Below are 23098 nucleotides of genomic sequence, written 5' to 3' on the forward strand. Positions count from 1 at the left end.
GCTGAATCGATTTTGACTTTTTCGTTTTTGCGTAAAAATCGATTTAAAACAATGAACGCGAGGTTCTATATCTATGAGTTGGTAATATTAAGTAAATAATTTATCACATATATAATATAGATTTCTATGTATTAACTTTATTAAGGATCAACTGAATCAACAACGAATAACATAGTTTACTCAAAATATTGCATGGTGATTGCAATTTGGTGCTGAGAGGATCTTGAAAAGAAATTCATTGTCAATGGTAACGACAACAATTTTATTTATAAATAAAAAATCAATGACGTTGTCCATCATTTTCAGTTTTCAACAATTTTGTGAAATATAGCTATTCGAGACAAAGTTTTACTGTTTTACGAAATGCAGAACTTGTCGGATGAAAGTATTAGCGAAGTTAAATTTGTTAACTTCGGATCTGTTGCTGTGGATACAGTTATTGAAAAATACGTTCTAATACAAAATATATCTGACGTAAGTAGAATTTTGACTAAAAAGTCAACGTAGTATTTTCATTGTCGAGTAATCCACACATAAAAGTAATAAGCGGCTATACGGATATTGTCCACATTACGTAATTTCAAAACTACCGTCATCTCAGAGAAGTCGTTACATATTTTCAGAGGATAACAACGTACCGTGTATCTCTACTTTACATATTGAACACGATAGATCAAGTTTTCAAAGTAGAAGTTACTTCTACTCCTGTAAAACCACAAGAAAGTGCTGAAGTCACAATCGTATTTAAACCAAATGTTGTGGGCCTATCTTACACGGAATATTATATAGTTGACGATACTTACGGAAACAGTTACAGAATAACAGTAACTGGCAAGTGCTTCGGTACGTTTATTAATTTATATTGTCAAGCATTGCTAAGAACATGTTATAAATTTGTTGATTGATTATATCGCAGGACCGAAGGTTACATTAAGCAAGAAAAAAATTGCTTTTACTATTTGCAAGAATGTATCGGAGCAAAGGAAAGATACGATCAATATCGTTAATAAAACGGACGTAGATACGACCTACCAATGGCTTTTGCCATATGGTGGTCAAGGATTCTTCCAAGTAAGCATCTTCTATTAACACCTCTTACATATCTCTTACAATCACACACATAAAAGCTTTAACAATAAATATTGCATACTACGGTAGTAATTTACTGAAGTTGACTTGTCCGTACAGATTTCAACGGGCAGCTGTGGTTTGATTCGAGCGTTTGAAAATATCCCAACAACAATCGCCTTTACCGGTGTCGCTCTAGGCTTGTATACAGCTGAATTAGTTTTTTTAGTATTAAATCAGGTAAGATTATTTCGACTTTTAAAACGCCATATATTTTTAACACTAAAAGAATAAACTATTCTTCTAGGAGCCATTGTTTGTAAGTGTGATAGCCACAGTTTCATTGCCAGCCAGCATCTCGTACAATGTGGATGAACATATATTTGAGAAGCATTGGAAACGCAAAAGTCGTTATAACTATTATATGGAGAATAGTCTTAACCGTTTGACTTACATACCCTCGGCCTCGGTTTACGAAAGATATCTCGACTTTGGGATGGGGAGCCCAACAGATATCAGCATGAATATATCACAAACGCTTTGTGTCACTAATCACGAACCCGTCGAGGGCTATATGCAGTGGATACCAGGTTTGAGAGTATAATCATAAAAGTAAAAAAATGGTGGGGAATCTACGAAACATAATTATGTATAGGCATTTTACTAATTTGATGTAGTTTGTTGAATGTAACTCGCATATTCCTTTTCTAATGTCTACTTACGGGTCGTTTACGCTATTACAAAAAATCGCATTTATTAAAACCTAATTTATAATTAACAGACCCTGATAACATATTCTTAGTGGATCCAATCGATGCAGTGATCCCTTCTAACGAATCAAGATTGTTTACTATTCGGTTCAGGTAATATAATAAGAATCATATTATTTTATTACTATTAGAATTACTAATAGTACTAACAATTATTAGCATATTGAATAGAATCTTCGACTAATCGTATAATTTGAGACTATACTACTCGTTGTATCAGACCGAAAATCGAAAATGACGCATATGGATACTTACTATGCGGAGACTATCAATATAAAGTCGAAACCAGTGATGGAATAGTTAAATTCAAACACACTTGGGTCCGCATACCGTGTATTGGTAATACCTGGTCACCCTGCACCGAATGGTTGACAGCTTGGGATTGTCCTATTGAGGTATATAAATTAATTACGTTTAAATCTATTATTCTCTTATATTTTGGCGTATTGTATTAATAAATAAATTACAGGTCACCTTACCCCCAACTGTACCGGCTCGGACTACGTTTACAAACTTCATGTTATCAAATAAATTGGAAATACCGATGTATTTCAAATTTCAAGCACCTTACAAAACGTATGGTATTTTACTTTAATATATTACTGGAATCAACCAGGTCACGCAGGCTACGAACTACATTCGTGTTTACAGAAATTTTGTAGTAATGCCAATGTGCGGAATAGTGCAAGGCCGAGGCTGGCAGATAGTATCAGTAGCTTTGGAGCCGATGTCATTTGGTGAATATTACGAGTCATGGGATTTGATAATAAATAGAACTCATAAGGTGTATAAACATATCTATAAAAAAAAAAACAAATTAAAAATGAAATCTATGGTTTTTTTAATACCGTTTATTAAAGGCACGCGTGTCTCTATGTGGGAATGCTGAAGTGAGTCAAATAGATGTGATGTCTCACGGTTACAATCCATCCGCTCACGCAATGTACGAGTTCCCACCGACTATCACTGGATGTACCAATTACTGTACCGCTTACCTTCACAACTTGACGAGAATGGAAATACAGTTAGTATTTAAAATCGATTATTCGTAAATCGATTTTAATCGATTAAATAGAAAAACAAAAAACCCTCACAGTATGATGTTTTCTCAATGTAGATGAAGTGTTTTATTGAAAAATCAGTTTAAATATTTCCGATATTTTTTTAGTATGAGAGTACTGAACAACGTGGAATGGCTAGGAGCGGACGACAGCGGCGCGATAGTGCTGCCTCCGCGGGAGATCGTGCGCTACCATTGGTGGTTCTTCCCCAAGGAGACGGGCAAAGTCTATGGGACAACAGTTTGCTGTTCATGCGTTTGCCTTATAAATGGCAAGTTAGTATACTTACATGTTTTTTAAATTATTTTTCCACATAAAAAGCAATAGTTATATCAGAAATATTATGTTCTTGGTTTCAGACCTATTGGTGAGCCTACTGAAATATTTATTAACATCACAGGATTTTCAGAGACGCCGGATTTAAGGGTTAGTTTTCCTGGCATTATTAAATTTAAAATATTATAGTAATTTTATTTGTAGGTGTAATACGTTGCTTATGTTTATCTATTTTATGTTGGTCACTTCATTATTTGTCTACTAAAAAATTTAAAGGTTATCCCGAAGACAACAAACCTTCACGATTTGGTGGTTGGTGCGACCACAACATTTACTGTCACCCTCTATAACTACGGCACTTGTTTCTTCACTTCCAAACTGTACTACGACATCGACGGCATGGGTGATGATTTTCAAGGAGATAGGATCGATATTGAAAATTCTATTGTAAGTTCTTTTTTTAAATTCGAGTTGCAGCACAAGATGGTGGCGTTGGCGAGCTAATCTGACCGTTAGACGATTTAAAATTACGAATGCTTATATCTCTATTTTGAAAACAGCTTACAGATTTAACAGGTTTTATGCGTAATTACGCATAATACCTGTTAAATCTGTAAGCGTAATTACGCATAAAACCTGTTAAACCTGTAAGCTACCGCAGTTGAATTCAACTAGGGAACATATAAAGAGAAGAAATGAGAAATAATGTGTAAACTGTTTTGACGATTTAGGGTCTGTCCCACCAAATTGTAAATTGTGATAATAATCCAACGTGTAAAATATGTGATGGAAGTAATCGATTTTGTTCCCTTATGTGACAGTGAGGTCATTTTTAAGCTGAGCTTCTATCAGCCAGTGGTGGGACAGGACCTTACTATTTTTTCTCTTAATTGTTGTATTTATAATACCAGAACAGTCTTAAGCCATCAAACTACTGTGAAGTGAAGTTATCAGTGACGCCTAAGGGTGCGGGCTCTCGTCAAGTTGATATTCGGTATACTGTTCTCTTTCGATCTGCTTACGATGAGATAGAAGAAATACAACCCGTCACGAAGTCAATCTGTACGTTCTGGTATGATGGAATTTATCCCACTCTTAAGGTAAATTAACTTGTTCTATGTCTCGATGATTCACTTTAATAAACTTGCATGTGAGTCGACATTTGACAGTAAAAACTAAATGTTATAGCATCAAGTAAACGTTGAACACAGCTGTAGTTCTGTATAATCGTTTGCCTTAATTTCTACATTGATAAATGTAAAGCAATTTTAATTGCTAGTAAATTATATATAAAATATTTTATTGTTTAACGGGAAATTAAATTATTTTATTAATTTCAGGTGAAACGCACGATCTCTGTAAAATGTCCAATAATATTGAGTAATCATTGTCTATGGAATATTATTAATGTGGAAGAGTAAGTATTTAAAGTGTAAACTATAGTAATAATTTTATATACAATTTTAATATTTGTCATTTTAGGTTAAATAAAGCTTTAATGGACGTTAGACCTAACAAACCTTTGGATGTTAACCTTTACGCACCTGATTTATGCACTAAGGCGGGTCATGTGGAACTGGTGTTCGTTTTTGGTTGCGTTTACGCAGTTTCCGTGCCCTGGAATATACGACGAAGGAAGATCTGCGACTGCCCTATGGTCGAAGTACAACTCGGTATTTCAACCTTCGAGATGAGACATACATGTGGACATAGAAACTATGTTAAATTATCTCCCAATAATGGAATTGTCTCGGTAAAAGAATCTTCTAATAACGTCAAGATTAAAAATTCAATAAATAATTTTAAACACATGTTGCCAAGACATTTGACTAACTAGTCGTTAAATGGTTAAACTACCATACTAACATACATACGCTAAGGGTCACTCTTAGTGTTTAGTAAACGACACTGATTACAGCATCTTGATATTTTAATCTGAATTAATACAATCGAATCTTTTCAGCCGGAAAACCCAAATCTTGTATTCATGGACGTTAATTACGGTCATGAAGGATTGAATACCTTATGTTTTGTGTTGACAATGCCCAATCAGAGAGTACTTCATATCTACGTACATGTTTACGCGTATTTGAATACCAAAGGCACCCTAGTACCATTACGACGTCCTCAGAAATCTAATGACTGTCTTGCTGTACTGGATTGTGGAAGGGTTCCCATTAATAATTTGGACCCTGTGATTCGGGTAATTTAAAGTAATTGATGTAGTATTGAAAGTATTAATATTTAATGTTGAAGGCTACAAACATAGAGGAAGACTGAAGAAAGTGTGGATTTTTTCCATACATAAAAAAATGAAAATGAAAGATGGTATGAGTAAGGGAGTGAATTCAGATATGACGGTTTATAGAGATGTATGGAAGAGCAGTACATACTTTGTCGACCTTCCTTAGGAACAAGAGCAAGTTGCTGGTGAGGAATATTATTGAAAAACTTAGATAAAAATGCTGTTTCTCGATCCATCATCCATCCCGCTCAATCTGTATGATGAAAACAAAGATAAAACTATATTTTATTTAGCACTGTAATACAAATGTAGATATCCTTAGATCGTGTGGCTGTACAATCCTACAGAGGTGTACACGACGTGGCGTTTATTAGCTGGTAACGTGTCCACCTTCGACTCGGCTCTCCGCTGCCTGCAGTACTTCGCGGAGGTGTCGCCTCTTGATAAGCTGGCCATACCGTTTGCGTTCTTACCGACAGAGATGATAGATTATGAGGTTAGGTGAATTAATTTTTGACTGATAAATTAAATAAAAGTAAGAATAAAATACACGCTTTCTAACTTACTACTTTTAACCTTAATAACAAGCGTTCGACGTTTTATATGAATTTTACAATAAAACTATTAGGTTTTAGGTTAGGTTTATGGAACGAAACCGAATCTAACGTGGAACAAATTATATTTTCATTTTTTCCCTTGTCTTCGGTTCCTGTTTAATTTAGCTTTGTATTACAGACCTTACATTTTTTTCTTATTTATAGACAGTATTTAACTGTTCTTTCGGTTACGATATAATCAAGATATTGGTCAAAGGACAAGGTGGGCTGCCTAATTGTATCGAAACACGTCTTGATATTCCAAGTTATATAGAGAGAAATATACGCGCTGCGTATAGAGAAAATGTGGTACGCATAATCATATTTACATACATTTAGTATTGAGAAACGAAAAATGTATCTAATGATTTTTTCGCAGGTTTATTTATCTAAAAGCCATGTTACTTTACCGGTAATGCCCACTCATTCACTATCTAGAGAAATATTAGCGGTTTGTAACAACACGGACCATTTGATTAGATTCATATGGCTACCGTAAGTCAATTTTAATATGCAGATGAGTTTCACAAAGGCTTTTTCAATGTTTAATGGTTTATTTATTTAGGGAAAGGATTGCGAATATAATAAACATAGTTATAACTCCGTGGTGGGGAGTTATACAGCCCAAATCAACGGAATGGATAACGATGACTGTTTATACGCTGCAAGAGCCGGCCACATTTACGTATGGATTTTCAATTACATAAATGTTACACAGAAATTTTGGTCATTAATCATTTTTTTTGCTATTGATTTAATTGCAAGAAATCTGTAAAATAATTATTGCAATTTATATAATTGCAAGATACTTTATATTTCTTTTTCAATGCGAATTATTGTTATGTCTGATTTATTTTACGCCAGTAACGTAAATTATAATAAATAAATTGTTATTTTTAATCGTGCCTTGCAATTGCATTGTTAAGAAGTTGATATGCAAGTAACCAGTAAACATGTTATCTATCCAGATTTACTCATGGCTATCTAAAGCCGTATAAATTTTAACATATTTACTGTCTACGATGTTCCCTTTTTAAGTCATTATAGAAGATAAATTACAGGTGTCGTAAATTCTAAACAGCCTGTCACTAATAGGGTAATCAATAATTCGTTTTTTTCTTTTTAAATGATTCGTGTGCTATCACAAATCTTTCAGTACAACGGTGTCGTGTGAGGTTTTGGATTTGACCGAACGACGAAGGTATCAGTGCAATGAACATTTAAAGAAAACTAAAACGGAGAAATGTAATCAGGAATTTATTATTACAGAAGAAGGACTCTCTCATCCTGTACGTCATCTTAATTGTTCCTAACGTTATAAATGTGAATGTTCAGATGGATGTATGTTAGAAGGTATATACGAAACGGCTGAACGAATCTTGAGGAGATTTGGCACAAATGTAGAACATAATGACTTATTAGTTATTTATTCCTCACGAACGGAGTTGCGGACAAAAGCTTGTTTTGAATAATTTTTAGTTTTTTTGAGTTTTTTTCTTTGTATGGATATTTTTGAATAGTTATATAATTTAGAATTGTATTTTTTTTGTCAGGGAATTAACGATAGCCCACCATACGTATTGGATATAGAAAAGCCGCAGCCCTTCTATCTGTCCATGTCTGTGTCGATATCGTCTAAGGGTCAACGGGATGGTTATCCTAGATTATTGATGAAACAAATGTGGGAACAGGTAATGCTTAATTTCTCTCTTTAGTAATATGGAAGATAGTGAAATGATTATTCTATTGAGAAAGATCTAACTTTAAAATGTACCTTTTTTACTGACTTAATAAATACAGCGGACCCTCTATAACGCGGTTGATAGTTTCGACGTTAAAGAAATCCTCCGTCTAACACGCTAAATCGCGTTATAGTGGGTGCCTTTTATATATTTTTAATTATAATTATGTTAGCATTATAGGGGTAATATCGGCGTTATATGGGGGTACTAAATGTTTTACAGACTCCCCCTTACGATTTATTATCTACGGAAATGCACTTACACGACGGTGGTAAGGAATTAACCTCGAGTGGTAACAATATGACTATCAGTGAGATAATTCGAATTATCGAAGGAATATTGTGGTAAGTAAATATTTATTAATAAACCACATTTAAGAGTATAATTAATTGTAAATTTATTTTAGGGATGCTCTAAACAGTAAGATGTTTAGATATCAAATTGAACATTATACTAAAGAAGAAATACCTACTTATGAACAATTAGTGAAGACGATTGAGAGTGATTCCAAAGAGAGATTCAGCAAGAGGTGATATCCAAGACTTAATCTTTCTAAGTTAAATGCGAAAGTTAAGATGCATGGATGTTTGTTAGAGTTTGTAGCCTAAACTGCTAAACGGATCTTGGTGAAATTTGGCATAGTCAGCATAGTCTGGAAGAACACAAAAGGCTATTTACTTTTGTTTTTTCAATTCCACGCGGGCGAAGTCGCCGGCGAAAACTAGTGTAGATTAAATAAAACTACAATTAAATTAAAAAAAAAAATTAATGAAAAGGAATCAAAAGCAATAAGAAAATTTAAACTTGATGTATTTCAGAATCACATCAGGGATATGCGACGCTATTGTCAATAAGGCAATATTCAATGTATACAGTTTGAATTCTAAATCCAGTATATGTATACTGGAAGCAGAATGACTTTATTTCTAATTTTATTTATTTCAATAAATATTACAAGCATGTTATCATTTTCAATCTTAGCCTAAATACAGACTAAAAGAAACATATAGATAAGACATAGTGAACATTTTTTCACCGGTAACTTCTTTGAAAGGTAATATGTTGTCAAGTTTAGTAATCTATTGGCAATTAAATACAATTAATTACATTGACATGTATGCTTTCTCTGTATATTTCTTGTATCTTTGTCTAAATATCACAGATTTCAGTTCAGTATCTCGTCAAGTTTCAGTTGTAATCTTTTAGGCTTCGGTGTGCCGACAACTGTGACAGACACCCTGTCTCCCAGTTTGGGTGTCTGTTTGCCGCACAAATTACTTCTATGTATCAATCCGTTGTCGCCGACGCCGCAGTCAACGAAACAACCGAATGGAACAACGTTACGAACAACTCCTGAAATATTTCACTATTAAGCATATAACATTTAATGTGTATCTTACTAATATAAAAACGAAAGTTCACGTATCTCCAAGACGACTTAACTTAGATATATAGAGCATAGTCTGGAAGAACACATGCTCAGATATAACTTTCTAAGCATTTTGTTAGTAAAATTAATGATTTATGAAATCGTGGGCAAGAGCTAGTTAGTTCAAAAGTTTATTTGACTATGGGTTTCGTCTCCTCTGAGAGGATATGTAATAAGATAATTATTCTATTACATATTTGAGACATTTGTAAGAATTATGTGAACGTAGAATCTCTATCATACATTCATACTTAATATAAATATTATAAATGCGAAAATTACTATGGATGAATGGATGTTTGTTAGAGTTTGTAGCCTAAACGGCTGAACGGATTTCTATGAAATTTGGTATAGATGTAGAGAGTAGTCTGGAAGAACACATAGGTTACTCACTTTCGTTTTTTTTTTAATTCCACGCGGACGGAGTCGCGGGTGTAAGCTAGTATGAAAATAATCTTAATTAATATATGTAAACCCTTTTCCCAAGTATTCTTAAGTTCTGATTCAATTTCTTAAATTATGCTTTTCGCGACCTTGAATTAGTGTACAGATTGTAAATTATCGCCTATATGTCATAAAAAAATGTCACGAACAATGCGATTTAAATCCAATATCGGTTATAATAACTATCAATTACGACTGAAAGTTGTATATTTTGATATTTTTTGGAAAATGGTAACTTACCTGTCAATTTTGTGCCGTTCGCTATTTGCTCTGTCGTCTGTATAGTTACAGAATAAACGGGTCGGCAGAAACTTATAACATTATCTTCGTAAGGTTTTTGTTTGAAAGCACTTATAATGAGTTCCAAAGTGGACACGTCTGTATCTAAATCTTTACTAGTTGCGACTAAGTCTATGTTAATAGTTTTTCTTTCCACTAATTCAGGGAAATGTGCTTGACTTAACTCTTTTATATTGACGTTAATTTTTTTGGCGAATCTGAAACACAAATTTACAAACATTCGTATTGCAGTAAATAACATTTAATCTATTGTTATTAATAAAATATTACTAAATCTAACTAGCGGTTGCTAGTTTTATTTCGTCCGCGTCAATTTAAAAATAATAAAACATAGCCTATGTTACTTACTGTTAATTTTCAGTAATTTTTACATGAATTAAATACATACAAAAATACAAATCTTGCCTCTTTACAATATTGATACAGATTAAAAACTGTTTGACGATAACTGGTTTAGATGGATGTTAGAAGGTATCTCCGAAATTGCTCAATAGATTTTGATGAAATTTATCTCTGATGTAAACATCGTCTGTAAGAACATCGATTTACTAACTGTTTTTTACAATTCCACTAGCTAAGAGAAAAATATATAGACGAAGCACAAATTTTTCCACCGGTACTTTCTCTGAAAGGTACTATATCAGATGTCAAGTTTAGTGTCACCTCGTCGTTGTATTTATAGATAATAAAATATTTACAAAATTATAATAATATGCATGGTAATGATTTAATTAATTTTAGTGGATTTGAGGTTCTACCAATAATGTTCGTGAGATTATGTGAAAACTGTTTCAAGTTAACTGCCACCTCTATACATTTTTAAATATCTATGTTATTAGTAAAATACTTACCGCTTAGCGGTATCGTAGCTCTCGGGGTGTATGATGGTGGCGTCTAGTGGCTCAGCGCCAGTCAGCACTCGCAGGAAGCCTGCGCACTGCTGGTACGTCACCTTACCTATACCACCCACTTTTAATATCTCCGCGCGCGATTTAAACCCACCCTTATCCTGTCTGTACGCAATCATCTTTTTAGCTCTGCCCTCATTCAAACCTGATATACGTCTAAAACGATATGTTTTCTTTTATATTTTTTGTAAACTCACAAAATTAGTATAGGAAAGCCATCAAGAAGACAAATCCAATCGTAATAAGAAACCGGTTAATTAAGAACGTAATATTAAAAAAGTCATATCTCTGATTTTTATGGAAATATCTGGTTCACAGTTGGTTACTATTGGACAGTAGCGCAGCCATTGTATGGATTCACAGGCTTCAGTAAGTGTTCACATTATGATTGAAAGCCAGTCCAGTTGAGTTTTACTGGAAAACTGTATTATACAAATATGAACCAGGCATTATTTCTGGAGGCTTTAGTAATTCTATCTGAACACAGAATCGCTCCTTTAGGCCCTAGGTGGACGAAGGAGGTATAGTCAAATTCAATCGAAAAGATACATTTTATTTAACTTATATATAACCACCTTTTCATTGGCTGACAATATCATTTGTTTATTTTGGTTTTAGTGTTTCATTGATGGATGTGTGGGGTAACACGATTGCATAAGATACGGTATGAGTATATTAGAGGAAGTTTGAGAGTAGCCCCAGTGGTTGAGAAAATAAGGAGTAAAAGGTTAGAGTGGTATGGGCATGTTATGAGAAGGGATGAATCGCAATGTAACAAGAAGGATGTTAGTTATGAATGTGGAGGGGTACATCGGTAGAGGTAGACCTAGAAAGAGATGGATTGCGTGAAAGGTGACATGATCAAGAAGGGAGTGATGATTGAGATGACGGATGATAGAGTGCTTTGGAGGACGAAAACCCGGTGTGCCGACCCTACGGGAGTATGATAAGGCAGATAGAGATGATGATGATGATTGATGATACGAATATGTCTGTTTTAATAATTCTGTACACCTTATAAAGGTAATCTTGTCTAGATTGTTAATTATAAATCACAGCAGTTTTATGTACGTTTTGAATAATTATGATGTATAAGGTGATATGAATCAGTTCCCACAAAATGATAGTTTAAATTCCTAATTCCCTATTATATTTATTTTATTATATTTTATTACACAAATAATTACATACCTTAACATAGCTTGCGAGGCTGTATTGATATCCACACCAACTAAACTGACCACCTTCTCAACAGTAGCATCTAAGCCACTTTCCAACAACTTCGGCGGAATGTCGTGTTGATAAAGACCCACACCTAAGTTTTTAGGCTCCACCTAAAAGTCATAATGTATTCAAAACGTATTTATAGCTGTGAATACAAAATAAATCAACAATTTACTTTAATTAATTCACCCAATGGATCCAACACTCTTCTTGCTATGGATAACGCTGATATAAGATTGGGATCCATATCTGGATGTTCCTGAAAAAAAATCAACTGGATAATTGTAGATATACCCTAAGTTTTATTGGTACGTAAATATATAGTAAATATGATTACTAAAGATGTATTTCTAATTTTGCCGAGAATGTTAATTTGATAAATCTTTCTAAACAAAAAGTTTTTTATTAAAATGTTTTTTCTTGGCAGATGTTCTTTTATTTCTTTATTTATTAAATAAATTAAATTTACATTAAAATCTATCTAAATCACAGTACATATTTTATTTCCTAAATCGCAATATCTAATCCTGATGTAAATGCATTGGAATTTTTAAAAATACATTTAATTTACATTAAAATGTTAAATAGCACTAATTTTTTTCTACAAAATTATACTAAAACAAGCCAGTAGCTGGATGTGAATATATTCTTTATTTATTTTTGTACATACCTTTTGTGCTTCTTTGCTAACAGAATAAATGGAAGCACCTTGTTCAGGTACAATAATAACTGGAATGTTCTCAGATATTTGATTATTTTTTAACCAAGTTTCTGTTTCTCGACAAGCGGTGCCGTTTCCTAAACCGATTAGATCAACTCTAGAATAAAATTAAAAAGTAAAAAAACAAGATTAAGGCAACAATCTTACTAATAATATAAATGTGAATGTTTGGATGGATGGATGTTTGTTAGTTTGTAGACTAAATGGCTGAATGGATCTTGATGGAATTTGGCATAAACGTAAAGGGTAGTCTGGAAGAACTCATAGGCTACTCACTTTTGTTTTTTTTTAATGCCACGCAGACGGATACACGGGTGAAAGCTAGTTAAAAATAACATAAACTGACCTATGTTTAGTTATTATTTGTTTTAATTGTTTTGCAGCAAGATCATTTTCATTATGTCTTCGTAAATCAGGATAAACGGTACAAGCGTCTAATTTTTCACCATTAGCATTTATTATTCCCACCTGGAAAAAAATACGGTCAAATTATTTAAAGCAAATATCAAAACTTTAATGTTCCAATGATAAAACAATCTTGCCTCTTGGTTGCTATTGGCTTGTACTTTTTGTCCCTTTCCCGCATTGCGGTTATTTCAAATATATTCACCCCCTAAGTTTAATAGGGTGAAAATATATAGCCTCAAGCGTGTCTTAAGTGTAGGGCTTTTTATTAAAAATATGCTGATATGCCATATAAGTAAGAAGTGTGTGATTACGCTTTATTATATTAATATAGAAGAAGTATAGACAGATATTTAATGTATACAAATATTATAAAGAGGAGCGATTTGTATTCTTGTATGTATTAAAATAACTCGGAAACAATGGGGCCAATTTCAAAAATTCTTTCACCATTAAAAAATACGTTATCACAGTAACATGGGGTATATTCTTTAATTTTAGGCGAAGTCAGGAGCAAAAGCTAGTATTGTTATAAAAGGTTTAAATGTCAGTACAAAGTCAGAGCAGTTAGTATTTTGCATGTTTACCTTGCAACCAGCTTTAAATCCTGGATCCAAACCAGCTATTATTCTGTTCTTGATGGGTTCCGTCAATAGATATTTCTCTAAGTTAGCTGTAAATGTTTTCACAGCTTCCTTCTGTGCTGCAGCTGTCAATTCTGAGCGTACTTGTCGAGTTAGCCAAGGTTTTATGAGACGATTGTAAGCGTCATTCAAACCTTTCTTAACCCAGTAATTACTTTTCCAGAGCGTTAGACAATACCTACAAATAAATCTTATTAATATCATAATTTAAGTTTCGCCCGCGACTCAACCAGTGTGGAAATAGAAAAAATGAAAGTAAGCAGCCTATGTGTTCTTCCAAAATAATCTTTTACATCTATGTCAAATTTCAAGGTCCATTCAGCCATTTAAGCTACAAGCTCTAACCAAACATCCATCCGTCGAAACTTTCTCGTAACATTAGTGAAATGTCAAAATTTATATTAATGGATGTTTGTTACTATATATCTACAACACTCAACAGATTTCGCTGAAATTTGGCTTACATGTAGAACATAGTCTGTAAGAACATATAGGCTAAATTTTTTATTCCGCGAGGACGGAGTCACGGGCGACAGCATAATAATAATAATACACGAAGTTTTTAATTGATCATAAACTCTCTCTTGAAGCTATTTCCAAACGATTACAGGTGTTAGAGATGCATGGAGGGTCAGCACATAGGGACAACAGCAGATTAACAATAAACAGGTTTTACCATTTACCTTTCAAGTCTATTATAAAACCAATCAGGAATCACAATTTTGACAGAGAGAATTTTTTCATCCTCCCCTCTATTAACAGCTAATGTTTGATAAGATTTAACAAATTGAACAGGACATGTCCAATCAAAATATATCTTATATGTTTCGGGATCTGATTTACTGTCATATTTCTTGTTATCATCTTTCTTTTCTTTTGTAGAACTTTTCCGACTACTCTGTACTATGAATCTTGTTTGTTCTTTTCTGTAAGAGGGCATTATTTTAAAGAATTAGACACTTTTTGTATTTTAGTAGTACAAAATGTTTCATATGAATAAACACTTTGTTTTATAATCATTGCTTATAATTTGATATATGTCAAAATTTTTATGAAATTTTAAGTTTAAGTGTCTCCTTATTGACTAACATATTTAAATAATGGCCCATAAGCACTTAAATACAAAGGGTGTGCAAGTGTTAACTTAAAAAACATATATTTGTTTTAATCTAACTTAAAGGAAACATACAAACTTCTCATTTCCATTAAAACTCTTGAATCTTTGTAAATAATATCTGCAACTATGTGAGTTATATGAGAGTCCACTTTTTCAACTGTTGACATTTCCTCTTCCCCATTACAAAGTTTTTGTAATTCAATATTCTCTCCATTTAAAGCTTTTACTGCGAATGGCTCAATGCCGAGAGACCGAGCCCTTTCAGCTAATGATAATGAATTAGATTTAAGTGGTGCATACTGTAAACATACATATTTTGTGTATTAAATTAATAAATACATGAAGTATTTCATATATTTCATTAATAGCAAATAAATTATTTTAATCACATTTTGTAGGTGTAGCAGAGTTTTAGCTTTTACAAGCCACTAGGTTTAGCCCGCGACTCCGTCTGCGAGGTATTAAAAAAAACAAAATCAAGTAGTCTATGTGTTCTTTCAGACTATCCCCTACATCTATGAAAATTTGATTAAGATCAACAGTTTAGGATACAAACACTAACAAACATCCATCCATCCATCTAAACATTCACATTTATAATATTAGTATGAAGTATGTATGGTAACTTATATTATGTAAAAGTAAAGGTTATTAAATGTACTAAGACAACATACCAATAAATCAAGTTCAGATAAGTTATGGGCATTCAAAATACTCTGTTCTATTTCAGGAGTAAGTTTTTTTGATTTCTTTAATGTCTCTATCACAGATTTGACTTTCTTTGTAAACTGTGTAACCTTCTGGTAACCTTCATACAATTCTTGAAGGCTATAAAAACATATAAGGTTAATATAAAAGGCAATGTAATGTTACTTTAAACTATTTCTAGATTATTTACCGATCAGGTTTCAGATAATCAACAACATTCTTACGATATCTTGCTATAAATGGTAAAGTACATCCTTCGTTAAGTAACTTAATAAATCTTTCCGCCAACTCTTGGGGAACGTTTTCTTCATATGATAAAATCTTTGCTTCATCCCAGTCTTTATTTTCTAAACTTATTTGAGAATCTGGTACAGTCTCTTCGAAATGTTCATCATCGGTTGTTTTCTTCTTTTTTGAAACATCTTTAACTTTAAATTTTTCTGAATGCTTCTTAGTAGATTTTTTAGTATCTGCAGATTTTTTAACTCTTGTTCTTTTAGGAACGCATTCCGTTTCTATCTGTTGCAACTTTCTTTTTGTTGCAATACGTTCCATGTTTTTAAATGAAATAAGAAGAATTTAAATTATTATTGTAAATAACACAGTGTTTGTAAATTGTAAACGGTAAACAAATCAAAGTTGATTTGAAACCCAAAGACAAAATGTTAATTCTTAAATTGACAGTTGAAGTCAGTTGTTTTTTTTAAATCAAGTTTTTAGGCCTACGGAATCTTTAAGCCAAAAGAAATTTGAAGAAAAACGCATTCTTCATTTATCATTTTAATAAAAAAACATCAAAATCCTACCATATTAAAAAATTTAATTTTAGCGAGTTTACGAATTAAGAATCTCGTCTAGCCTTGTTGCAGAAAATGTAAAACACGAGGAAAAATGTAACGCAGTGAGACAATGACAGTTGCTGATAATGACATTAAACAGCTGATAATGACAGTCTGACAGTACAATGTTCAATGTAATCGTTTTTTAGTTTTAACCGAATTTCTTCGTGTTTGTTATTAATTCAGTGACTTACTGAATAGTTAAACTCGAATTGAAATATTTCGTTTAAAAACACCGGTTTTCATTCATAACAATACTGAGGCTGAGAAAATTCTGTGAACTTTCACACGAAAGACAATCAAAACTTAGGCAATTTTAACTTTTAATACCATGGCAGAAGGTAACAAAAGCATAAAAAACGATGTAGTACATAAACTCGTTAAAAATTTTCTCAGCGGAAACTTAAAATATGATTTAACAGTAAGTAACTCGAAATAAACTTTAGCAAAACAACTGGCCAATATTTTTAGAAACATATATTTGTTATGTTGCAGCAAGATGAAATAAACGAACTATCTTTGGACAAACAAGAAATGTTTTTGCAGTCAACAATTCATAGCCCTCTTTATAAGCAATATCCCTTAAAAGTTGAGTTTTGTAGATTATTTTTTAAGAAACTAATTAAATATTTGGACCAGTATTCTGAAGTCCATGATGATATGTATGAGTTTATATGTTCTTTGATGAAAATAAAAAATGAAGAAAATACATTCTGTTATAGACATTACATTTTTCAAAATTTAAATGACATTATTACAATAAAAGAAACAAATAACATGGTTATAAATGGAACAACTGGTATGAAAACTTGGGAGGTAAGAGATTGAAAATCTTGAGCTGTTGGATCTAAATTTATTTAATTTCATATGCCTTGCAAATAAATTCAAATGTTTTCTTACAGGCTGCTATAATGTTATCAGACTGGATGTTATGTAACAAAGAATTATTTCATAATAAAAGACTATTAGAACTAGGTTCAGGAGTTGGTTTTACAGGAATTACCATTGGAAAGTTCTGTTCATCAAAATCTATAACATTAACTGATTGCCATAGTGATGTTCTTAATTTACTTGTAGAAAATATAAAAATTAACTTTCCAGACTTACAAAAAACTACTACTTTACAATTTCCCAGTTTTAAGAATGAACACAAAGTAATAGGTATGTTTGAATATATTTTTGATTTAAGTTATGTCAATTGATTTTTTGCTTTACATATTTTTTATTATCAAAACGCACTTAATTTTACCATTTATTTTTTTACAGATGTTATTAAATTAGATTGGCATTGTCTCGAAGATATAGATGTTAATTACTATCCAGATATTGTGATTGGTGCTGATATAGTGTATGATCCATCAATTCTTTTACCCCTTTGCAGTGTTTTAGATACATTTTTTAATAGAAATCCTCATTTACAAGTGTATATTGCAAGTGTTATAAGGAATGAAGACACTTTTAATCAATTTACAAAAGTTTTAGGTAACTTATTTTGCTCTATTTATTATGTATTTTATTAACTTGTTCAAAACATTGACATTTTTAAAATTCAATGAATCTGTTTTCAGATAACATTAATGTTGCAGTTGATAAGGTGGTTCCATCGGAATGTGTCTTTTTGAATTGGGATAAAGAAATGAAGAGATGTATACTGAAAATAATAAAAAAAACATGACATTATTTACAACATTTTGAATGTAATTATTTTACATAGATTGTGTTTATTATTTTTGCTCATGGTACATTAATTCATTCAAAACATACATACATAGTAGCATAAAGGTGTCCAACCACAATCCTTAAGTTAGTTTCAATTTAAGATACTGGGGGACGTGAAACTGGTGCGTCGACCCTATAGGATTAGGACAAGGAGGACGCAGAGAGTTAAAGAGAAACCTCTAAAAACTGCAGCGATAACAACTCGTGGTAAATAAAAAAATTAACTCCGCTCGTGTTATCCTCGCAATTCTATAACGTCTGGTTTCCGAACAAGCATTATGTGTCACTGTCTTGTTAATGTCAATGTCAAAATCAAGTCACGATTTTTACAGTAATTTATATTTTATTTTATGAAGAATTTATTCGAATAAGTATTAGTTATCAATTTAATAATAATATAAACATTTGTCCAAAAAGCTTCTTAAAGCAAATTGTTACCCAAAAACCATATAAGAAAATCAGTATAATTTTAAAATTGATTTTCAATGTCTGAGGAAGATAAAAGTAATTCAACACAAAATGCAAGTACGGGTAATAAATCAGAACAAAAACAAGAGTCCTGGGGATACGATTTATATCCTGAAAGACGGGGAACATTCACACCAAAGTTGTCCAACATTCTAATTGGTAAAGAAGGGAAAGAATCAATTGAGAAGTTTAAGTGCGAAAAAAATGTATACGAGTGTGTTAAAAATAGTAAGTATGTGAAATTATTTTAAATTTTAATGCGGATAGAAAAATAATTTTTTAAATATTTCAGGTCCTATAGTTAAAATGATGATGGCTGCATTAAAAAGTTCTGGTTGGTAAGTTATGTAATATAACGCGATAAAAAGATTATTGTTATTTAAATTACACATTAAAATAAAATTTATTATTGGTTTATCATCCTGGGCAAGTTTTCTATGGTACTCCTTTACTTGGATAAGGGTAGTTAAAAGAATTATATGAGACTGTTATTCACTGTTTTTGGCACATGTTTTACTAGCAACCTGGGCAGCCGCTCTAACATGCTCTAGCACAGACAGTTAAAATTCTTTTTTGTACTGTAATTCATACCAATTTATCTATTTTCAAAGTACATTTTTTTTCATTTGTTTATAATTTCAGTCCTGTTGATATAAGAAGACACATATCTTGTGAGGTTTGTGATTATTCAGTAAGTGGAGGTTATGATCCTGAATTGAATCAGGTGAATATTTTAAAATGTCTACTAATAGTAACACTAATATTTTATGTAAACATTGGTAATATTTGCAATTAATGTTTGTAAATCTGATTATTACTACTACAATATTAAAGATAAACCTTTGCTTGTAGCTTATCAGTGCAGATTAAAAAAGAAATCTCATATAAGTAATATAGTCTATGGTAATCAATGAGGTTTTAATTAATAACTTAATTTTATTAACTTAATTTTTAGTGATAGTCTCCTTTGTTCTCCATTTGTGTTATATAGCTAATTTACTATAATAATTATTACAGATTGTTGTGTGTCAAAATGTGTCAACAAGGAAGGGTATGGTGCAAGGTGTGTTAGCACATGAGATGATACATATGTTTGATTACTGCCGCAATGACCTCAACTTCAAGAACATGGAACATCTCGCCTGCTCCGAGATCCGTGCTGCAAATCTAACACATTGCTCATTTGTGAGCGCCTGGTCACAAGGTGACGCTCATTGGACGAAAGTAAAGCAAGCACATCAGGTAATTATTTTAATTATGAATTAAAAAAAAAAGTTAAACTACTACTAACTTTTTAAATATAGTTGTATTTGATAATTTGAATATTTACATGAATTGTGCCTCTCTTCACTTGTTCCATGCTCTTTCTTGCATACTTGACTCAGAAAGGACAATAAGTCATGCATGTACCCCACTTCAGTCAACTTATATCACTTTACTTTATTTAACAGGATTTAGAATATTACTTTTCACAAATAAACAATATAAATAATGTTAAGATAATCACCAAGAGAACAATGAATAAGAAAAGAAGTAGAGTAACTATATTCAAAAGTATTATCATGTAAAAAATGCTCTTGACTTCTCATATAATTCCAATTAATTTTTATACTCTCAAGATTGATTAAAAAAACATGTAGAATTATATCAAAAAACATAAGAAATCAAATCATTTGACTCGAAACAGGTCTGTTATAACCAAGCTAAACAAAAGTTGGTGGTTACTGTCTACCTATCTAGGTTACAAGTCAGAGTTAAATTGTAATTTTTTGACCGACTTCCGAAAAGAAGGAGGTACTCAATTCGGCTGTGTTTTTTTTATGTGTGTTACGGTATAACTCCGCCGCTAGTGGACCGATTTTGATAATTCTTTTTTTATTCGAAAGGTAATGCTGGCAGGTGGGTCCCATTTTTTTTTGTTTGATTTTTTATTGATTACTTTTTTACAGGACTGTGTTAAAACGAAAGCTTTGTACTCTGTGATGGCAGTACGTCAGATCGGTAAAGCGGAAGCTGTTGATGTTATAGAGAAGGTGTTTCCTAAATGTTACGCTGATTTAGAACCAATCGGTAGACGGATTAGAAGAAACTCAGATGATATGCTCCGAGCTTTCAAAGAGGCTGCATATTATGGTTATGAATGACACTGGTGTGTTATACGTAGTTTTTAAGTAGAAAAGAAATAAAACGAAATTTTAAAGATTAAAATAATGTCTTTTATTTCATTATTTCACCAACTATTTACAATTTTATCGTCTAAACAAACATTATTCTAGATTTCGGTAATTAATGCGTTTCAAATAAGAATATGCGTTTGATTTTTTATTATGAAGACTTTATATTAAAATTATTCAAATAAATTTTTGTTAATGATTTTTGAATGATTGTTTTGGAAACGCACATTTTTATTTGAAGCGCTAAAAGATTTTATATTTAAATCAAAACCAATATTTTTTTCTAAGCAATTTAGTTATAGAAAGGCACAAATTCTATGGACGAATTTTATTTAAATCTTACATTAGTATAAATACGTATTTCTATATAATAGTTAATGGCCAATTTTTATATAAATTTTAATACAATTTCATAACAATCTGATAAATACGTAATGTATATCACATTTTGTGCAATAAAATGATTTGTGCTTAAAGTTATTTATGGATTTATTTATGTTATTTATTATAATGACTAGATCTGCTTTATTTAATCTTAAATTCGAGCTAATTAAGTATGATAAATTATAGCAAAACGATCTGTTAGTTTATATCCAAATTTTTAAAGAAAAAAAAAACAAATGCCTTTTTAAGACACCAAATTTCAATATTTGCGAAAAATGAGTTCGGAAAAATACCTCGTATATGGTCATGAGATCTTATTTTCTTTATTAGTGAAAATCTTAGAAGAAAAGTAATTTTTCTAGAGATTTATTTATTCATAAAAAATACTTTAATTATACATTAACCACAAGGCACCTAAATTAAAGCCTACTATTTTTAATTTAAGTATAAGCCTTATGGTCCCCAAAAGATATCGATACTTGTATATTACCAATAGTAATAAAGTATTAATTTAACATATTATTAAGCACTTATACGGTTAATTTATATCTTAAAAATTCTACAGCAATTTCACTAATAAATTCTCTATTAAATGTGTAAAAAGTAGTTTTATTAAAAGTGATTTTTATAAATCGTTTTATTAATATAACATTTAAGGTTTATTCGATCTCCTGTATTACTGCAGACGGGTTTTTTTTGAATTAGGGAATCGCAAAATTTGATGACTATCTGTTCAAAGTATGAGAATTGCACTATAATATTTCATGTCACTTCGTGGGATAATGGGTGACCACTTATAGTATCGTGTTAAGGGATATTTCATAACTACTACAAATATTAACGCATTTTAAAGGCATTCAAAATAATAACACTTATATAAAAATAAATAATTTACGAAACATTTTTCAACAAATAACAAATGTAAACATAACCTTAGTTTGTAATCACGCTGTACAATAATTGTTTCTTATTGAAATAATTGCACTTCCTTTAAATTAACAAAAAAAAAAAACAACTTAAAAATATTCAAAGTTAAAGGCGTCTTGTTCAAACTTCCTTTGGGTCTCACTAAATTTTCAAAAAATGGACTAGCAATTTGTCTAATATGTACAAGAGTTTTTATCACTTGGTAAGTTTAGGCACTTTTCACATAATAAGGTATTCACACTCACTCGAGAGTAGCTCGATGAGCTTCGCTGAGGTAAGTTGTCCAGTAAATGACGGTAAAAAGAAAAAAGCATATCGGGAAGAGCATGAGGGCGAATTTGTCGAGAGCCCCATGTTGGGCTCCACAGAACATAACGCCGTGGTCTACCATGGTCGCCACTCGGACCATGAAACCCCTGGACGATCCACTCGGCGGCATTGTATCAAGTATCGGTGAATCCTAAAATAAAAGAAAATATTCATTTATTAACATAAAATTCAACATACATTAAAATACTCATTACACAATCAGAAAAGTTTACACTTATACAAATTGATCTTTTCGTCCTTATCGCGTTTCTAGTTTTGTCAAAGTGCCTAAATTTAAATATATTCTGTGCAAAACCAAATAAAACAACGGTGTAATACAAATTCCTAATACAAATTTTGCTTGTAACCTCTAAACTCTACGTTTTATTTTAACAACAGTCGCGTGTAAAGGCCCTCTAAGTAGAAGCAAACAAGAACACTCGAAATATGAACGAATAAAGACTACCTAGATATTGCCAAAAATTTTTGCACGCCTAATATAACTATAGTTAATAACTACGCGTCCTACAGTATAAGAAAATACACAAATGTCTAAAGACTGGATACGTATTATGTCGCCAATAACTTATTTATTACGTGAAACTAATTTGCATACGGTG

The 23098-nt window shown here is 31.7% G+C and overlaps 5 protein-coding genes across 6 annotated transcripts in view; 3 read left to right on the forward strand and 2 right to left on the reverse strand.

The window, feature by feature from the left end:
• Positions 1 to 291: 291 nt before the first annotated feature.
• Positions 292 to 8718, forward strand: LOC106109417. Its single transcript, XM_013290915.1, has 26 exons — positions 292 to 474; positions 624 to 843; positions 917 to 1071; positions 1189 to 1308; positions 1376 to 1658; positions 1850 to 1931; positions 2059 to 2233; positions 2308 to 2414; positions 2490 to 2622; positions 2699 to 2862; positions 3007 to 3174; positions 3259 to 3325; positions 3452 to 3622; positions 4087 to 4275; positions 4516 to 4592; positions 4658 to 4928; positions 5139 to 5378; positions 5743 to 5916; positions 6182 to 6325; positions 6396 to 6511; positions 6582 to 6701; positions 7173 to 7305; positions 7570 to 7707; positions 7981 to 8102; positions 8165 to 8287; positions 8577 to 8718. The coding sequence occupies exons 1-26, from the start codon at positions 364 to 366 to the stop codon at positions 8674 to 8676; spliced, it is 3903 nt and encodes a 1300-aa protein (XP_013146369.1). The 5' UTR covers positions 292 to 363; the 3' UTR covers positions 8677 to 8718.
• LOC106109418 (S1 RNA-binding domain-containing protein 1) lies at positions 8629 to 16308 on the reverse strand. 2 transcript variants are annotated; one of them, XM_013290917.1, is made up of 12 exons: positions 15849 to 16308; positions 15625 to 15778; positions 15023 to 15249; positions 14517 to 14759; positions 13777 to 14011; positions 13131 to 13252; positions 12734 to 12881; positions 12239 to 12322; positions 12031 to 12173; positions 10783 to 10944; positions 9872 to 10128; positions 8629 to 9111 (listed from the first exon to the last, which is right to left on the reverse strand). In XM_013290917.1, the coding sequence occupies exons 1-12, from the start codon at positions 16211 to 16213 to the stop codon at positions 8924 to 8926; spliced, it is 2328 nt and encodes a 775-aa protein (XP_013146371.1). In that variant the 5' UTR covers positions 16214 to 16308; the 3' UTR covers positions 8629 to 8923. The 2 variants fall into 2 exon arrangements, with proteins under 2 accessions (XP_013146371.1, XP_013146370.1); XM_013290916.1 differs by having other exon boundaries at positions 10783 to 10995.
• A 302-nt stretch (positions 16309 to 16610) lies between these two features.
• LOC106109465 (protein-lysine N-methyltransferase EEF2KMT) lies at positions 16611 to 18668 on the forward strand. The gene is made up of 5 exons (XM_013290973.1): positions 16611 to 16918; positions 16993 to 17313; positions 17400 to 17658; positions 17764 to 17979; positions 18066 to 18668. Exons 1-5 carry the CDS (start codon positions 16829 to 16831, stop codon positions 18170 to 18172), a joined length of 993 nt encoding a protein of 330 aa, XP_013146427.1. The 5' UTR covers positions 16611 to 16828; the 3' UTR covers positions 18173 to 18668.
• LOC106109466 (mitochondrial inner membrane protease ATP23 homolog) lies at positions 18591 to 20886 on the forward strand. Its single transcript, XM_013290975.1, has 5 exons — positions 18591 to 18912; positions 18977 to 19022; positions 19327 to 19408; positions 19702 to 19926; positions 20634 to 20886. The coding sequence occupies exons 1-5, from the start codon at positions 18702 to 18704 to the stop codon at positions 20826 to 20828; spliced, it is 759 nt and encodes a 252-aa protein (XP_013146429.1). The 5' UTR covers positions 18591 to 18701; the 3' UTR covers positions 20829 to 20886.
• Positions 20887 to 22410: 1524 nt separating this feature from the next.
• LOC106109133 (gamma-aminobutyric acid receptor subunit delta-like) overlaps positions 22411 to 23098 on the reverse strand; it is a 13224-nt gene continuing 12536 nt past the window's right edge. The window contains exon 8 of the mRNA XM_013290536.1: positions 22411 to 22629. Coding sequence (XP_013145990.1) covers positions 22411 to 22629 — 219 coding nt within the window. The remainder of the gene's footprint in view (positions 22630 to 23098) is intronic.

The sequence above is a fragment of the Papilio polytes genome, unplaced genomic scaffold (assembly GCF_000836215.1).
Source record: "Papilio polytes unplaced genomic scaffold, Ppol_1.0 DF821289.1, whole genome shotgun sequence".
Taxonomy (NCBI): Eukaryota; Metazoa; Arthropoda; class Insecta; order Lepidoptera; family Papilionidae; genus Papilio; species Papilio polytes.

Excerpts from the sequence above, each read along its gene's own strand:
- LOC106109418 (XM_013290916.1), bottom strand. The coding sequence starts at position 16,213 with ATGGAACGTATTGCAACAAAAAGAAAGTTGCAACAGATAGAAACGGAA. Across the intron at positions 14,760-15,022 it reads TTAATGGAAATGAGAAGTTT|AAAAGAACAAACAAGATTCA; the intron begins GTATGTTTCCTT and ends GCCCTCTTACAG. Across the intron at positions 10,996-12,030 it reads GCCTCGCAAGCTATGTTAAG|ACGTATATCAGGTTTGAATG; the intron begins GTATGTAATTAT and ends ATATCGTTTTAG.
- LOC106109466 (XM_013290975.1), top strand. The coding sequence starts at position 18,702 with ATGTCTGAGGAAGATAAAAGTAATTCAACACAAAATGCAAGTACGGGT. Across the intron at positions 19,023-19,326 it reads GCATTAAAAAGTTCTGGTTG|TCCTGTTGATATAAGAAGAC; the intron begins GTAAGTTATGTA and ends TTATAATTTCAG. Across the intron at positions 19,927-20,633 it reads AAGTAAAGCAAGCACATCAG|GACTGTGTTAAAACGAAAGC; the intron begins GTAATTATTTTA and ends ACTTTTTTACAG.
- LOC106109465 (XM_013290973.1), top strand. The coding sequence starts at position 16,829 with ATGGCAGAAGGTAACAAAAGCATAAAAAACGATGTAGTACATAAACTC. Across the intron at positions 17,314-17,399 it reads CTGGTATGAAAACTTGGGAG|GCTGCTATAATGTTATCAGA; the intron begins GTAAGAGATTGA and ends GTTTTCTTACAG. Across the intron at positions 17,980-18,065 it reads TCAATTTACAAAAGTTTTAG|ATAACATTAATGTTGCAGTT; the intron begins GTAACTTATTTT and ends ATCTGTTTTCAG.
- LOC106109417 (XM_013290915.1), top strand. The coding sequence starts at position 364 with ATGCAGAACTTGTCGGATGAAAGTATTAGCGAAGTTAAATTTGTTAAC. Across the intron at positions 6,702-7,172 it reads CAAGAGCCGGCCACATTTAC|TACAACGGTGTCGTGTGAGG; the intron begins GTATGGATTTTC and ends CAAATCTTTCAG. Across the intron at positions 7,306-7,569 it reads AAGAAGGACTCTCTCATCCT|GGAATTAACGATAGCCCACC; the intron begins GTACGTCATCTT and ends TTTTTTTGTCAG.